At 35.8% G+C, this 18338-nt stretch overlaps 1 protein-coding gene across 9 annotated transcripts in view; it reads left to right on the top strand.

Moving 5' to 3' along the window:
* Positions 1–2406: 2406 nt before the first annotated feature.
* tcf12 (transcription factor 12) overlaps positions 2407–18338 on the top strand; it is a 59811-nt gene continuing 43879 nt past the window's right edge. For 2 of the 9 annotated variants that reach the window (XM_036210401.1, XM_036210399.1), the window contains exons 1-5: positions 2407–2626; positions 3338–3426; positions 4069–4141; positions 10779–10852; positions 17120–17222. In XM_036210401.1, the coding sequence (XP_036066294.1) occupies positions 3355–3426; positions 4069–4141; positions 10779–10852; positions 17120–17222 (322 nt within the window). In that variant the 5' untranslated portion in view covers positions 2407–2626; positions 3338–3354. The remainder of the gene's footprint in view (positions 2627–3337; positions 3427–4068; positions 4142–10778; positions 10853–17119; positions 17223–18338) is intronic. The other 7 variants (XM_024294930.2, XM_024294927.2, XM_024294932.2 and 4 more) reach the window with 5 other exon arrangements.

The raw sequence follows: 18338 nt of genomic DNA, 5'->3' as shown, positions 1-18338 counted from the left end.
GCAGACTTTGTACTGTTGAGATCTCTCATGGTCAACATTAGCATTGGGTAAATCATCTTGAATCCAATTGCAATCACACATTTAAGAAGATTTTTTTTTGTAAATAAAATGTTCTTATTGGATCTGATCACAAAACCCATTATCAACATCTTGCACATCTTGCATTTTTTTTTACTTAAAACTAAACAAGATCCACAGGTGTTAGTTAATCGGTGGAGTATATTTCACCTCTTGGTGTCTAAATTTATTTCGAGCTTTGAAAAAAACAAGTTTATTTTTGCTTTCATGTAGATGCTAAATTATGGTAATTTTTGAGCAGCAGTGACTTGATGCGATAATTGGCTTCAAAGGGTTAATCTTTTTTTTTTTTACAATGCTTATGTTGGTAAGTGCACTCTATACACCTTGAGACAACCTTGGTTGTGAATTGGGATAAGTAAACCCTGGCAAATGAATTGCTTTCTTTTTCACATGTGGTTTTCCACTCCTGGTCCCAGTTCTAAACAACACTGATGGAATGAATATAGTTTGGTGTGAGCTTTAGCTTGACAAATCCAAAGAAGTTCATGAAGTGTGATGCATTGGTCAAAAGCAAGTTCTTATTTTTCATCAGCTTTGTGGTGTGTAAACGGGATTCTCTGAAGAATTGGCTCCCCTCTCCCCTGGCCGGGGGCCAGTTGTAAACAATTCAGTTATGTGTTTACCTTTCTGAGTCACTTTCTGAGTCACAGTTTATAAGATGTTAAACAAAAATCTATCTATCTATCTATCTATCTATCTATCTATCTATCTATCTATCTATCTATCTATCTATCTATCTATCTATCTATCTATCTATCTATCTTTTTTCAGATCAAATGCATAAAGAATCTATCAAGGATGTTACATTTCCGTTGACAACCCTCTAGTCACACACACGAATCCAACTTTGCCATCGCGGAAGAAAAAGTAGATCCCGCACACCAAGAGGCTGCACTGTAACTAAGGATGCTGCTGCAGAGCACCTATCAAATATATCTTGACTGCAATGTTTTGTCCACTTTTTTGGCTATTTAAACAGACATAATTGTTCTTTGCATTGCCACGTTATGATATTCGCAAGTCTTCCAAACATAATCATATCGAGAAAACAAAGTTATTATACAATTGAGTCAGTTATCAGTAATTGTACATAATCGTTGTTTAAGCTCATGTAAAGAACTGTATGGGGGAAAAGCTTTCATTTTAATTTATGCTACTTCTTAATTAATAATTAATAATTGACTGGACGTAAGATTAGTGCTTTTTATCCGTATGAAATAATCTCAAAACACTTGAAATGGATGTATGTTTGACCGAAAAAAGACAGTACGCTCTCCAGTAATATAGTTATTATTATTGTTCTTCTTGTTTTTCCTATCTAGTATTTCATGCAAATGATGGATTTTTTTTCTAATCAGCAAGGTTATTCTGTGTTTTTTTTCCCTGCTCTTTATCTTTTCGCTGTAAGTGAACTATTTATTCGTTAGTAATAAAACACTCAGATGTCCCATGCTTACGGTAAGTTTGAGGTTTGCTTGTTTTAAATGCCCAGCCCATTTCCGGCGAAATCCTTCAGAGTAAAAGCCTGGTTTTAAAAAAAGAGAAAAGTTTCAAACAAAAGCAAATTGGTCATGTAAGAAGTTAAATATTATAAAAATCTTCAAAAGTAAGACTTGTAGCTGTGTAACAATCTCCTTTTTTGATCAAAAATATTTCAAATGTCACAAAGGAGAAGATAATACCACTACAAACAATGCAATACTGTAACTTTTGACCAACAATCCATGAAAATGTTATATTTTCTGATAGGTGACAGTGAAGACCTATACCTGTTGGATCAAACAAAATTATAAAGTAGCCAGAATACTGGCAGTAATATAATAAAATGATTATTAGTAGGCTACATGCATAATAGACTCATACGCTTGACAAAGCATGTTTGGGTCTATACGTATGGATAATTAGATGTAATGAAAAGTAAATAAAGAATTATGTTGAAATTTTGATATCAAATAATATTTCGAATTTGTGAAACTTTAATCTTTCTGATTATAGTTGGGGTTGGATATTGAAACAACTTACGTGATTAACCAGCACCAAGTTGGAAATCTCTATATTAGGATATGTAAATAATAGATATAATGCTAAAAGATACAAAATACAAAAACACAAAAACAAGGAAGTGCTCTGTGGATTTTCCCCAAAAATATTTCAATGAAAATCCTTATTGTGACATGTCAATTGAGCGACAGTTTCCAAGTTGTTTGGTTGCGTAATTGAATTTTCTGAACCGCTGCAGGGCAACAAAAAAGCGACGATCCGGGATGATAATGAAGCAGATAAAAGCCTGACTCCCGCAGCATCTCCTGCTGACTGGGACCATCATGTCACCGTGCACGGCGGAGGGATACAATAACCACTGTCATCGTGGTGCTGAGGCTTTTGCAAAGCAAAAATGTCTGCCTAAGGAAAACTCGTAACTGACATATAGAGGATTTCCCCCTCGTATTGCTCTTTAAACACCCAATTCGCCAATTGGAAGACGTGCTGCCAGAAAGCGACTCTTCGCCAGATCACCCTAGTTTGGATTTTACTCAAACAAAAGGTAAAAAGGCAGTGGGAGTTTTGCTGGGAGCTTTCAGGTCCGTGAAAGAAGTTGAGAGTTGAGGGACCATCATTGCGTTTTGTTATTTTTTGGGGGTGCTGGACACTGAGGTTGTCTTGAAGAGTGTTTGTTGACATTGTCAGTGTTGAGTTGGTCTGTATTGAAGATTTGTGAGAGTGAAAAGACACTGCTGTCTACAGAGACTAAAGCCACTGACTGTCCGCAGCTCGCTAGCTATTTTCATCCCGTTTGAACGAGTAATTGCGGCTAACGTTAGCTAGCTAGCTAAGTAACGTTACGCGCTTCAACCAAAAGAAAAACATTGTCACGTTTGGAAAATCTGACTGACATTAAAGCGAATCGGTGGCAGCTCAATCAGCTGCTCACTGAAGTCTGAGCAGCAGCAGCGTGCGGTGTGGTTACAGAGTGACATTGTTGCAGAGATGCTGCGGGTCCGTCCATCCAGAGCGGTCCCGTCAACATTTCAAACAATTCACTTCAAATGTGTCTCTAGCATCATTAGCCAAGAATAATGGGACCAAACTGTTGATGCCTCCGCGCGGTGACACGCTTTCGTCAACTTTATTTCACGGCGGCGGTGTGTGTATTTCTGCATCCGTAACGAGGCAGCAGCGTCCGTCCCCCGCGGCTGCGCACCCCGCCGGTCAATAAAGCTGCAAAGATGTGACCTGATGACTGCGTTCTCCGCAGGTTTCAAGACCGCCAGGATGAACCCACAGCAGCGGATTGCCGCTCTCGGAACAGACAAGGAGTTAAGTGACTTGCTGGATTTCAGTGCGGTAGGATTCACGTCTTATTTACAATTTATGTACAATTTGGTCACACTTCACTGTTCAAGTTCAATAACAGGCGTGTTCATGTTGATTTGTGTATTTTGATGTGATCTGGCATCAGGACAGTTAGTATAAATGCTTTATAGAACTCAACCGTGTTGCAAATGTCTTTGTATTTGATTCTATCATCAACAATGAATTCATTTGACTTTAAAACATAAAATGACACCAATGACTTTGCATATAATCAAGCACACTATTTAGTTCTTTTTTTAATTTTTGCTTTATGATGCTTCATATATCTTGATATATGTTTTTCTTTTTGTTGACTTATTAATTAAAATCTATAAAGTTGATGCAAATTCATTTAATTATTTTTATAATAGTTGTTTGGGATCAAATGTTGTTTGCATTTGTTAATCTACCAGGAAGTAGCAAAAAACTTTTTATTAAAACACTATTATTACAGCTTCATATTATATTTTTAATTGTTTTTATCCTACAAATTTTCTTGGATCATTTTGCTTCATGAAAAGGATAAAAGTTGTCTTGAAAATCGCAATTTTGAAATTTTCAAGGAATTGTATCTTTGACCCCAGCTGAGTCTTTGTTTTAATTCTGTTTCTACGTTGCTGTGCTTCCTTTCAGATGTTTTCTCCGCCTGTAGGTGGAGGGAAAAATCGGCCTACCACATTAGGAAGTAGTCAGTTCACTGCGCCAGGTAGGATTCCTGAAATCCAACTCCCTGATATGTCATCTCCTTTGAAATGCGCACACTGTTGACACACAGAAAAGACAATTGTTTACTCACCACAATCTTTGTTTATATTGATTTTTGGTCTTATTTATAAATGGCGGCTGAAGGAGTCTTAGTTTTCAGCCTTGGATTGAGATTCCTCTTCCTCCGCTGTGTGATATCTGTGTGTGTGCACTTCACATCTGGTGCCTGAAACCTGATCCCTCCACCTGGAATTGTAGAGCAGCGCTGCAGTAAAGATGTTGGACAAAGCACAGTTTAGCTCATTGACATGTGTAAATGTTTTATTGATCTGTTTGCCGTTGTGGTGCATACTGTAAATTTTTATTGGGTTTTACATTACTGTCAGAAGGATTAATGTTTGCTATCATTTAATTAATAAATGGGAGTATTTTGGCTTTAATAGATACATATTTTTTAAAGTGAATGATCTGTTAGGAGAAGATGTTAAATCTTAAGGTGTGCAGGAAGAACGTGATAAAAATTAAGTAAAAAATATTTTGGATGAATCAAATCAAGTTTCTGAATTTTTTTCTGAAATTGCACAGAATTGTGCTCCTTGATTCTTTATAGTTTCTTCTAGCATTTAGAGCTGCAGGACATTAAACTGAAGCTGATCCACTGTCTGATGTGTCAAAAGAAAAAGTCAACAATCAAGCATTATATTTTCTGAATGCACGTGTTGTGTGCATCAACAATGCTTTGTTGTAGTCACTTATCTGAGAAACGAAGGAGCCACATCGAGTAGAAATGACAAGTAAGAACAGAGCTATTGCACATGGACTCTGCAGCCATGTATTCATACAGCTGAGAAATATATTGTTTGTGTGTGCTCTTCAGTAAACAGCAAAAAAAAAAAGCTTTAAGTAAGGTTAAGTAAAGCTTCCTGAAACCATTATAACAAAATTAATTCAAATTACAGCTGTTAAAATACATTGATTTTGTGCATTTTCTTTATATAGCAATTCTTCTACAAGACAAAGCTGACTGCATCCTCAATAGTTTAACATATTTTTCAAATGTTTAAAAAAAGCTGCGTTTAAAAAAAAAGTAAAAATGTAAAGAAATCATGTGCATTATTGCTGAAGTTTTTCCACTTTACCAGAATTGATAATTTGCCAACTTGTTGCCTCATTACTGTATATAATTTTTAAAAACATTTTGGATGCCAGCTTTTGAGAAATTATAAAAAAAACGTTCTTTTCTAAGCCCGCTGAAGTTGACCAGCATGAACAGGGGAGTTGCAAGTGACACTCCATGTTTAAAGTCATCCACACTGAAATATAAATATTGTATTTTTAATAAAAGTTTGGATTCCAACAGAAATTCATGTTTCTTAACTTTATTTTGAAAGCTCATACAATTACGTTTAGCCTTATGTCTGATATTTTCTTTTAGCTATTACATAATATTATTAAATTAAGTACCTTTCAAAAGAGATGATGTAAAGAAGGAAAAAGTTTAAGTATTAAAAGAATAAATAGAAATATATGAAAAAAATAGTTATTTTTCTGCAGGAAACATTTTAGAAAGTAGCACAAATGGAATATACATTTTTGGTACATTTCCGTATTCAATAAAAAAAAGCCTCTCACAACTTTTACCTGTGAAGTGGATTCAGATTCCAGGAAGCTGAAATTAGATTGCATCTGCATACATTTCTATTTAAATATTTCACTACTGAAAGTCCATAATTCGAATATCTTCCTTCCCTTCAGACTACAGTCAGAGCTCCCGTCTCTCAGATCCTAAAGGTAGGGGAAGAAGCACCTACATAAGTGATTGTGAACTTAATGCAAGTGAGTGTGCAGACATAAGTGTGGAAATTGCAGGGAATGAGGGTTTGGATTACTGCATCTCAGCTGGGCATAGCTAGATAATTGAGGCAGAGTGGGGCAGGCGAGACTCTTCAAAAGTGTGCCAGAGAGAAATGGATTGAAAAACAGCCGAAGTGGCTCTAACAGAGATTCATCATTCCTCCCTTCCGGCTGTGTTGATGATGCAAATCTGATGAGGCCATTGACTCTTTAGTGTGCAGTGGGGCAGGGGATGGTTGCTGTGAAATGGGTAATTTTTCACAAAGTGGAGTATAGTTGGATGTTTTGGGGTATGACCGGCTGCACATGCATCTGGTTCTGGCTTAAAAAAAATGAACTTTTAATCGCTAAGCACAACAAAAAAATATATAAGTTTAAAAAAATCTAATCATAGTTTACCATAAAAGTTGTAACTCATATTCTGCGGACACATTCAGTTTTTGTGAGGTTTACCGCGCATGCTTTTATTTATGGGCGTTTGGTTTGATCGATGAGCGGTTGTTATTTTAGAGCTAATGTTCCTGGGCAGCATTATGGCTCTTATGTTCCACTACGGTCGTGCTGAGGTCTGGTCGGTGTTGTGGCAGCTGTTGTTAATCACAGCTATTCTTCTCAGCATGCTCCCACTGAAAGTTAAATCCCAGATACGACAATACCATCGCTAAACAAGCCTTTCGGAAACACCTTGTGCTGGGACTTCAAATCAGCTGGACTTTAGAGAGTTTCTGTAAGATCTACAGTTTTTAAAACTGTTTTAATTGTATGTTCAAATACTTAAAAACAATTGCAGCAATCAGTGAAACTGACCTCAGCCCATCAGCTGCAGGATTGCGTTGCTGCTGTTGCAAAAAGCATTTTATTGTGAAAAGCCCAGAAGCTCTAGCTTCATTGTGTCTTTATGGATACTTGTCATATCAACATATTCAGGAATACAAGCCTCTTTTTTGGAAACATTTTAGATGCACCTGTAAAAGGTTAATTTCTGATTTACATAAGGTTTTGTACTTATTCTTAATTATATCATATTTTCAGAATAAAACTATTACTAAAGATGCAAACTTTTTTCAGTTAGATGGGCCAGTTTGGATTACAAAAAACAGAGCGTTTGTTTTTGTGATTTTTGTGACCTTTTGTCATACACCTTTCAGCTCAAACAAAAAGCCTGGTGGTGAAATTTCATCTGTAAGCAACAGAGAGCAGAGCTTAGTATGAAGATCTCATGTTCGCAACAACACAGAGTGGGAATAAGGTTGCTGTCACCCGTATACCATAAAGTCCTTTCCGTGTGCATCTGAAAGATTCACAAAAAATGATTAAATAGGAAAGAGTCTAGTCAAGAATCCTCACCCATGATTTGATTGTATATAACTGTCCGAGTGATACATTCTGTGTTTTTTTTAGGTTTGTTTTCCCTCAGAGGATGTTGGTAAATGGAAGCACAGAGTTTAAGATTAAATAAAACTCAGCTCTGCTCTCTCGGTGTAGTTAATTTTAGGTGGACTTATATCTGTCACCGAGTTCTCCCCACTAAGCACAAAACACAAAATACTTTAGCAAAATGCTAAAAGTAATTTAGAAAATCACTTTTAGTCACTTCTATGTGTGCATGGGTTTTTACTGAAAGTATAATTTAAGTTTAATCTGTTTTTTTTTACAATCAAAATATTTGAAATAAGATTACAAACCAGTGGATGTGTCTACTGCTACCTCCCAATGCTTTGAATAAAAAAATAATAAAAAAAGATTTTTCATATACTTTATGACTTACCGTAAACTGTTTGCGAGGCTAAAAATAGGTGATGTCTGTTATAAATTTTAAGAACTTTTTTCCTAATGCAAATGTATTTGGTTGTATTTAGTTTGCAGTTACTGTAACAAACTGAGTTTGTCTCCCTTTGCTGGCTGTATCAGTGAGTAATCTCACTGTCCTGGCTTTTTTTTTTTTTGCTTTGACTAGATAAGGGTCTCTTGGTCCCTTTCAGGAGATGCAAATCTGACAAATGCAGTCAGACAAATACTTCATTAACTGTACACTAGCAGAGAAGCCTCAGTTAACAATGAAAGTCACGTTGGTATATCTGGATTACTGGTACTTAAGTGTAACACAACTATAAAGGAAAATACATTTGCAAGCCAAAAATAGTGAGACTAAATGACTGGGATGTTTTTTTTTCCCCATAAAGCTAATGCCGAAGAGGAAATGAATTTGCTGCGTGCAGGCTGCAAAGCATCATGTTTGTCAGGATGAAACTTATCGAAAGCTCTGCTCAGTCAAGTGTTACTTCTGCTTAGAGACATGTCATTGGCTTTCTACCTTAGTTTGTAATTAGATTTTCACATTTCTGAATAGCAAATGTTTTGCTGCACATAATTTGAAATGCATGAAAAAATTGCAAATAAAATGTATTTTTAAGCCTGATTTTTTTATTATCAATTTTTAAAATTCTTAGTATTTAATAGTCATATACTTCTTGATATATTTTTTGCATTAATGTGGAGATTTGTTTTACACAAATAACTACTTATGCATAAAAAAAATGACTTTTAAAAGGCCTATGTCATGCAAAATCAACTATTTGAGCTTTTAAGTGTATTATCATATTCAAACAGATCAAAAGCAGTATTTTGATCTGTTCACCTATATCTGAGCATTACTCTAAAAACCTGCACTCTGAACACCAGCCCCTCCCAATCCACGAAGACAAGCGGGTCCTCATGAGCTGATGTCACAAATTGAGAACAGCCCCCTTTCAGGAAGATTCTGTGCTGCCAGAGCCGCCCCCCAAACTAACACAACCCCCCAATTTCTCCACTCAGCGAGTGGTGATCAGTCACTAATATAGTCGTCCAGCTAGTGGTGATCGACCACTAACTTTGTCGCTCAGCTAGCGGTGCTCAGCTGCTAGCTTCGATGCTCAGTTAGCTCAGCCGCTAGCCCCGGCCATTGTTTCAACCGGTGTAGCGATGGCCGGGACTACTAAAGGCAGATAAACGCTATCTATATATATCTTTGCAAGTAGTCGGATGTTGTTTGTTTTTGTGGGAAAAACGCTGACATGATGCCGAGGTCGACTCTAGGTTGATGTCATGAAATGGGCGGCACCCTCAAGCAGCGAAAGGCGGAGCATCAGAGATCAAGGCGTCTTATTTCCGGGTAAACTCAGGAAAAGAGCTCACACTTCATAAAGTGTGAGACAAAGGTTTTATGTGATCTTATAGATATAGTTTACTCTGAAAGACTTATGAAAAGCATGGTATGGGCCTTTTAAAGTAAAAACTGAGCATCAAAACATGTATCCTTCATTTTAGATGTCTGACCTCCTCTTGCTAACTGTATATCCTTGATTGCCTGTCTAAAATTGCTCTACAGAAGCATCTGGTAATAACTCCAAAACTTACAAGTTAAAGATTATTATTATTATTTTTACAAAGTTCTGTTTGTTGGTTGCAATATTGTTTTGCTTTCCCAGCACACACAATTTCTTTAATCGGATTATTCTTTATTTGAGGTTGAAAATGAATAAATGCTATTGCATTTTACTGAAACAGATGGAATTATTGCAGGGACAATCAATAACTTGGAAAATGTTGATGCTTCACCCTGACTGCAGCTACATTTTCTTTTATTATTATTTGTAGAGGGTTTTTGTTGTTACTACAACATAATATTGTTTCAAACAGCAAGAAGAATTGAAGCTTCAAATGTTTTTAATGAGTGTATCTCATAAATTAGATTTCAAAGGCCAGATATTATATTTTTGAACATATGCCAGATGCTCTAGCTTGACACTTTGGTTGGCATTATTGATTTATGTTTGTCTGCTTTATTTCTGAAACATAGAAGATTTTGTTAAGCTCAAGTATTGGTTTTGTCAGGTTATGTTTTTTGCTCCATATATTTTCAAATGTGAAATCATCATTTTATATGAGGCATATAAATCCTGTTGCCACACTGCAAATTATTTTGGGTTTTTTTCTGTATTGTTTTGTCTGGTTTTGTGTCTGTTTTAGTTTTATGTTTCTCTTGGTACTTATTTTTTTATTTCAAAGGATTTGTTGCTTTCCCCCAAAAATGTTCAAAGAAGATACTTTTTTTTTTTTTTGAAAAATGTAAACAAATTCAATGTTATACAATCCTAAAAGAGGCCTGCCTTTTTGTTTAGCAGTGATCAAAACACACCAAGGCTACAAAACATTTACAAATGTTGATGGACAAAAATATTCCCATTGGATTTAGCATTGGGGAAGATTTAAATTTACCATGTGGATTGTTACTAACGATCTGTACAGGGTGTATCCTGCCTTTGCTGGGGCAGGCTCAGTGGCAGGGATAGGCTCCAGCATCCTTGTGACCCTGCACATGTAGAAGCAGGTATACAAGACGGATGGATGTGTGAAGTGTTTATTGTACATTCTGCACAAAAATTCTTGTTTGTCTATTTTTAAACATCATAACTTAAAAAGGTAAAGTCAATAATGTTTTTGCCATAAATCAAGAAGATATTAGAAGAACTTGGATTAAACTTGAAGAGTGAACTAGATTGGCAAATAATTCAAAACCAAAAATTTTAAAGACAAGTTCCTGAAGTGATTATAAATACAGAATATATTATAAAGCACAGCCACAGGTACACTGCCTAAATGTGTGAATAGTTGGTTTTTTTGCCACTCCAATGTTCAGAACATGTTTGTCTGTGTGTGAGAGTGTAACATCAGAGAGCACTTAACGGCTCAGTGAGTAATCTTGACTTGCTGATTGAGTTGCGGATCTCTTTTTCTGACAGGTATAGATGAGAGGACCAACCAAGCATCCTGGGCCTCAGGTGGCGAGTCCAGTCCTACCTATGAGTCCTCTCGGGTAAGATGACCCACAAAATGATGCCTCTGAGTGGCCTTTCCGCTCCACAGCACATCATTTAACACTCATTACATCAAAGTGGTAAATTCACAATGTGTTTTAGTCTCACCTCATCCCTGTGAAAGCCGTGTTCTTTGACCTATAATAGATATATATCTCTGTGGGAGAGAGGATTGGCTGGTGTTCTCATTGCTGGTGGAATGTTTTTACCGTTTGAGTGAGTAACACAGCCAAGTGAGATTATAATTTAAAAGGAAAACCTTGTGAAACACAATTTTATCAGCTCTAAACATTTATATTAGGTGCAGAAAAAATCTATTATTTGGTTAAATTTGAAGTACTGCTCCAAACAAAGTCTGTATAAAGAATGTCTTAATACTTTCCACATGGGAGTGGTTGAAAAAACTACAGTATTGTAGTAGTTAATAGGTTAGCAAATTCTTCAAAAAGTTTTTTTTTCTAACATGATTGAGTGGTTTAGTTTTAGCATCAAAATATCTAATGGATCTCATAACGTTGTTTGTTTTATTGCAGTATGTTAATGCAAAAACTGATAAAATGCAATTTACATTCGTTTTTTTTTCCACCCAAGATTGGGCGAGACCGTTGGTGCTGAGCAACCCCGCCCCCCTTCCTATCCCTATTGCTGATACCTTGGAGCAGAGACCTTTGTAGTCTGCCCATCGTATTTTATTACAAATAAGCTCTTTTTATTTGGCATTTTTTTCCTGATTCACATCTGTTTGAAAAAAAAAATACCCAGAAACACAATTTTGAGCTTATTTTTCTTTATTTATATATGTCCCCATCATCAGAAAATGCCACAAGAGCATGTTCAAAGCACAATTTTCATTGGAATGGGTCTTTAAAGATTAGATCATCATTGACATCAGCATGATTCGTCTCCTAGCTGCACTTTATTTGACGTATTGCTATTTTTTCTTAGAGTAAAATGTTGTTGTAACAGTAATTTAAGCTTTTTAACCGTTTTTATGCAATAATAAACTTGAGCACAACACACAGAATCGAATGACAATGAATGGGAATCATGAAGCTCCTTGTTTCTTATAAGGAAAAGCCTCTCACAGTTTGTGTGAACAGCTTCCTCCAGTCTGTTTGTCCCTCACACATTGGTTGTTCTGGATGCCCTGTATGAATTTCATTTAATGTCAATCTCCTGTCACTTTCTATTAGAATTCAGCTAAATGTCAGAGGCACTCGCGCTGCGTTACCTTGTTTATTTCTCTGTGCCCTTCCCGAAAGAACATCTACAGGCTATGGTAACATAGGCAACTTGATTTGAATTATAAGATAGAGATGCTTGAGATATCGTTGCTGCAGGTGTGTGTAAATGAGTGATTCTGACATTACAAGGCACAGCATTAGCCAGCAGCCAGCTGTTTTCACATCCATAGGGCCTCATCGCAGGCACTTGAACACAGCTGCTAGTACGCTCCCTATATAATACATGATACTTGTGTCCCAAATACAATTGAATCGTCTCGTAGAGTCAGGATTCTATGGCTATATGTTTGTTTGAAGCACATGTTTTGTGTAATGGCCTGAGCTCTCTGGCTTTGGATAATCATGTTTAATTCTGCTGCAGCAGTCAAGTTTAAAGCTGTTTTTGGCATATTATTTTCCCCAATAAATATTTCAGTGTAATTTCCTTGTGGTTCAGTTGAATGCTTATTGTCCATTTTTTACACTACATTACTTTTGCTTATACACTTTACTTTGCTATATATTTACTTAACAGAAAATGTTTTGACACGATTCATGAACCATGTTATTTTAAATATAAAAGTAGTTAGCTTCTAATAAGACGGTATCACATAAACCCAGTTTGTTCATATATGTAACATAAATTCAAAGTATTTGGAAGAATAAGGTAAAAGCACAACACTCCTATTCAAACAAATTTTATTAGCATTTTTTGTGATTTATTAATTAGTATTTCTGCATTTGGAGCAAAGTGATGCCATGAAAACACTGATTTTTATTGTATTTTTTTTTATTTTAGCAATTTGCATTTAATCTGATGTTTTTACCAGTTAAAAAAAATAGGGATGCACAACATCACATTATGGTCATATCCAACATGCCAACTTAAATGTGTTGATTAATACAGAACACATATTCTTTGCTCTAACCTTTGCTTTCATTTATTAAAAATGTAATACTAGTTCAAAACTCATAGATAAGCTTGATGAGTTTAGTCATGCTCATATTCTAGTTAAGAATATGTACACTGCTAAATATTTCAAGGAATATTTAGGTCTGGAGAAGGACTGTAATCCCTTTACTATGCAATTATTGACCAATACTGATATTTTGACATGTAACCCTGCATACTGTAAAAGGCTTAAATACATTCATCTTTTCAAGATGCTTTAGGTTTGTTTTGGGGCCTTTTTGGCTTAAAGTAGAACACAAAGGGAATATATACAATTGTCAGTCCTGCAAAATAAATCTTAATATTATGCCTTCATGTGCTAAATTAAGGAGGAAAAAAATCAAGACTTGTTCTCATAAATTGTTTATGATTCATTTGAAAACTCCAACAATGATGCATTTGCTTTAGCCTGTTCTCAGTTTGGTCAGCTTAATACAAAAAAATGAAGCTTTTAAGATCACAATACATTGATTTAGCTAAATTGAATCAAAAGGTTTTTTTTGGCATTATCTGACACAGAAACAGAGTTTAGTGCTTAAATCCTTGGCAAACGTTTTTATCCCCCACCTCTTTATCTTCTTTTATCTACTTCTATAACAACATTTATATAAGAAAGAAAAGAGGAACTAAGATGTTAACAATTACTTTTGCTACAAGGCAACATTGGTTTAATCTTATTTCTTGTGACTCTTCTTTCATGCTTCCTTCAAAATATTTGTCCAAACACTTTTCAAGAAACTCCAAAAGCCTTCATGTTTTCAGTCTGCAACAGCAAAATGTAATTTTGTCCTAGAGCTTGTTGGAGCTGCTACTGTGAATGTGTGATCAGTCAACTGTGAGCAGTCTGGAGCCCTGTCGCGCTGACCTTGGCTCCCAACCAGCTGCTGTTTCCCGGGCAGTTGTGGCTGTAGGCTGGCGGTATGACAGACAAGGCTGTGCCCACCGCCTCCGCAAGACAATCCCAGCTTCCCTAGTGCCCTGCCCCAATTGATACTCGACCCCACACACATCCATCATGACTATATCATCATGACCAAGCAGCCACATGCAGCCAGACACAAACTCACTTGGGATGCAGCACAGTGTGTGCGAAGAAAAAAATGTCTGTTTAAATGCTGTGGCAAGTGATCAGGGAGTAAGGCGTAACGCCTCCCCGGCTTGCTGCGACAGTGATCTTACAGTTATAGCTGGAAGTGCTAATGTGGGCCTGTGGCAATAACCACAGCATGTGTTAGGCCACCAGTGTTGGGAGTGACGAAAGACAAATAAGCAGTAACACCTTCTTAGGAAAACAATTTTAAATTGCCTTGATCTTAATCACTTTTATTTCCCAGATTTACTCAATGATTCATCTAGTTTTGGTTTCAGTTTTTGGATTAGACATGACATTTTAGGAAGTGATAAAAGGGCTCTAAATGCTATTGTGCAGGGTTAGGGAACATGTATTTTATTTTTTATTTTTTTGTGTTATTTAGAAAATTAACTCTCTTGAAAGCAGCACTAACTTTTAGCTTCAGACGTCTTACTGTGCCTAATGTGTAGATGTTTCTGCTACAAAGTTTAACAAATCTGAAGCACAAATTTTAAAGAAGGGATAATATATTGGACTAGATTTTGGCTTATTATGATGTTGAATAATTCCAACTAAGACTTTGAGCCATGAACATTCCTTATTCTTCTAAAAAACAGTGTATCTTTACTTAGTTTTGTTTTTTATTTCAATTAATACATCTTTTCCCATAGATATAACAGAACTGCCTAGCTGTTTTAACTTCTACTCTCAGCTTTGTCAAAACTCACATCTGAGTTGACTCATTCAAAGAGATTAATTATTCTAACAGGTTCCAAGGTATTGTGATTTTAGACACATTTTTGTGGGGTGTCTTTGGAACCTTAAAATGTCTTAGAAATCATTAATATCAAGGCTGTGGAGATCATTAAATTGTCTTAAAATCCAAGTGAACGGATTGTAATTTTTTTCTTTGTCTTACTAATGTGGTAAAATCTCCACTGTGTCAATAGAAAAAAAGAATTTCTGTCTTAAAGTTTTAACTGGTGAGAAATAATTTCTCAAAAGCCAGTTAATGAGAAACTGTGTGCAAGTATGTGGTTCCTTGAAACTTCAAATTTAACTAGTAATGGCTCGGAAATAATGACTTTTTGTGGTGGCTAAATCTAGAGCATTAAAATGATTGAAAAATATATTTTTTTCATTTGCTTGAGTTTCTTAAAACTTAAAAAGCATAATGTTTTTGTTAAATTAGTCCTGATGTTCATTTATTTTGTAGACATTGTCTTTTCTTTGATTATAAAAGCATTTTAAAAAAGGCCTCTTAAAGTCTTAAAGACTTCCCTAACTCTATGGCCACCCTACTAAGCATTTTGTTAACATACCTACGTGTACAGCATGTGTATGTGGTGATAATTTATTTCTCTAAATTTACAAATTATCATAATAATCATATTTTGTTCCCACAGTTTAGTCATTAAACTAGACTTGTCACGGCTATGTTTTCTTTCAAGCAGTCTGGCTGCCTCTGTATTGAGTCTCTTTAACCAATAGGCTACACCTTCACTTTCTTTAGCGCAATTACCTACTGAAGTCTGTCAGACCATCCACAAGCCGAAAGTTCAGTCGATGCCACACTGGTTCATGAACTGTAGTGCCAAGAGAAAACTGCCGATTAGAGCAACAGTGAAACAAAGATCATTGTCACCAGCTGGAGTCCCCTCAAGAGACTCACCAGAGAGGCAGCTATATACACTTAGCTCTTTATCTGTGGAGAACCGTATGTTCTGTGTGATTAAATATGTTTGTCTCAACTGGAACCAGCTCTAAAATTAACCTACTACATATGAAAGCTCATTCTGAAATGTAAAATGTTCAGATCAACAGGATTTCAGAAAAGCCTCCATTGGTTAATTTTAAGACATTTTTGTGATTTTAGTTTTGCAGTGTTTAATATGTAAGTCCTTGTTTGCTTATGACTTTGTGAGTTCTTCTCACGGGACTGTTGTTGTTATTGAGTCAGTTCATGGTGCGATTAACGGCGCGTGCAGCCTGGCAGCGGCACAATGGGAAATCCCTCGCCGCAGCACATCACTGCACCGCCTTTGAAATGTATCTATCACTATCCACTCATAAAATATATAGATAATTACAAACCTTTTTTTTTGTTTGTGACTTGTTCAAAATAGCTTCACTGAAATTCAAACCCACTGCTGCTTGTTGGTGTAGTTTGGTTTTTGATTCAAGTAGAGGAGGATTTTTCAAAGGCTTGGGATTAACTCTCTAACACACCATTTTTTATTACCCAGGACCCCAAGGTCTTTCAAACCATACTGTGACCAATATTTAGACCTAAACCCCTGAAGCTGATAACTGTTTGGGGAAACACCAATATAAAGCAGCCAGAGAAAAAGGCATTTTTTTTCTTTTTGAGCTGCAGGTACCCGGAAATGATTTTCAAATTGATCTATTTGTGGTTTCCTGTTTTGAATAAACCCTGCAGTCTGATGATCAGCAAACAAGTCTGTGGCATACAACATAGAAGAAATACAACATGTAAATACTTCATAATTCAGAAAAGTTGGTGTGTTTATTCAGAATAGTCAAATCTGAAAGTGTGTCGCACATATTTATTGACCCCAATATAAATATTTTATAAAAGCCATATTTTAGAAAGTGCCTGGAATAAAAAAGAGTGGAGCTAAATTCATGTGTCAGCACACAAAAGGCACAATTGTAAAATGTTAAAAGTAGATTTTACAAAAAAATTAAAAATACAGATATAAGGTTAGCAAATTTTACATTAAAATTAACTGTCACTTAATATGCTAAGTTGTAACATACATGTTGACATATTTTTAGTTTGAAGTGAGAACTGTCACTTCATGATTGTATCTAATATTTTATTTATAATTTTTTTTGGAGGGAGTGGATTTCTAAGCACACCTTTTAAAAATGTATTTATATATATTCTTTTAGAAAATATAAAAGTGATGTTTCCATCTTCAACAAATGTATGTTATTCTATAGTGGAAGTTAAGTTCCTTTCGAATGTGCCTAATATTCTGGTCTTTTCCCTCAGGGTTTTGCAGACAGCCCTCATTACGCCGATCATTTGAGTGACAGTCGATTAGTGCCCAATGAAGGATTATCCCCAACACCTTTTATGAACTCAAACATAATGGGTGAGTAAACTATTCCCTCAAATTATCCTGCCCATTGTTAGTGAGAAGACTTGACCCGACTAAGATGCAGGGCACATCATATCTAAAGGTTGCAGAGCTGAAAGGCTTGCCAGACAGCTGGACTATATTTATTTTTTTTCTCACTTTTTTTTATCCCCCACCTCTTTATCTTCTTTTATCTTCTTCTATGATAACCCACCTCCAGGCTACAAATCACTCTATCAGTGTAGCTTTGCATCATGTGAATCTGTTTCTTGGAGATCAAAGCCAACCTCAGCATCTTTCATGGGCTGCATGTGTTTGTGCCTGCTGTGTCTACTGTTCTCTGTCATGAACTCCTGTCTCATTCATGATTGTTTATTTAGTTCTACATTTCTTAAGTTGAATTATTTTACAAATTATTGAACCCTAAGTGGTTTGATGCTATAAATAAAGTGTTTGCACCAATCTCTTTCATTTAGGTCTGATGCAGTATAGGTTTTAATTTATTAGTGTGTCTCAGCCTTTTAGTTCTAAGCTGGTTTGAAGGGATTTTCTCCCTACAGGTTTAGGCTTTCCTGGCATTAGCATTTCTTGTCAGTTTTCATTAATAAGATGCTGTTTTTTCCATTCCACACCTGTTTTTATACACTTAAATATATACTAACTTCTATTTTCCCTAAAAAAAGTGAGTATTTTAATGACTGATGCGGTTTGGATGACTACCAACAGTTTCTAGCATTTTTTTTAATGCTATAACTCTAATGTATCATTACTTGATTGTTTTGTGGGCATCTTGTCTATATCATGGCCTAAGAGACTCTAAATGTAATGAATAGTTCACAAATGGGTGTTACTGAATTAACACAAAGAGCCCAGATCTTCTCTCATCATAATATGCTCACTATATACTGTATATGTGGTCTCTGGAATATTATGTCAGATTTACCTAGTGTATTAGTAAGCTTTAAATTTCCTCTGACAATTTCAGGATGCCTATTCTGCATATGGGAGGTGTAATTGAATAGTTTATTTTTAGTCATACCTGTGATGTGCATTGCAGGTTTGATTTCTTTTGTCCTCCACTTCTTTGGATTTTGTTTTATAAGTTATTCCATATCATGGACATGGCAGAAC

This window comes from Oryzias melastigma, linkage group LG3 (genome assembly GCF_002922805.2).
Source record: "Oryzias melastigma strain HK-1 linkage group LG3, ASM292280v2, whole genome shotgun sequence".
NCBI classification, from domain to species: Eukaryota; Metazoa; Chordata; class Actinopteri; order Beloniformes; family Adrianichthyidae; genus Oryzias; species Oryzias melastigma.
The sequence above is the reverse complement of the archived record's forward strand: the minus strand, read 5'-3'. Positions and strand labels throughout refer to the sequence as shown.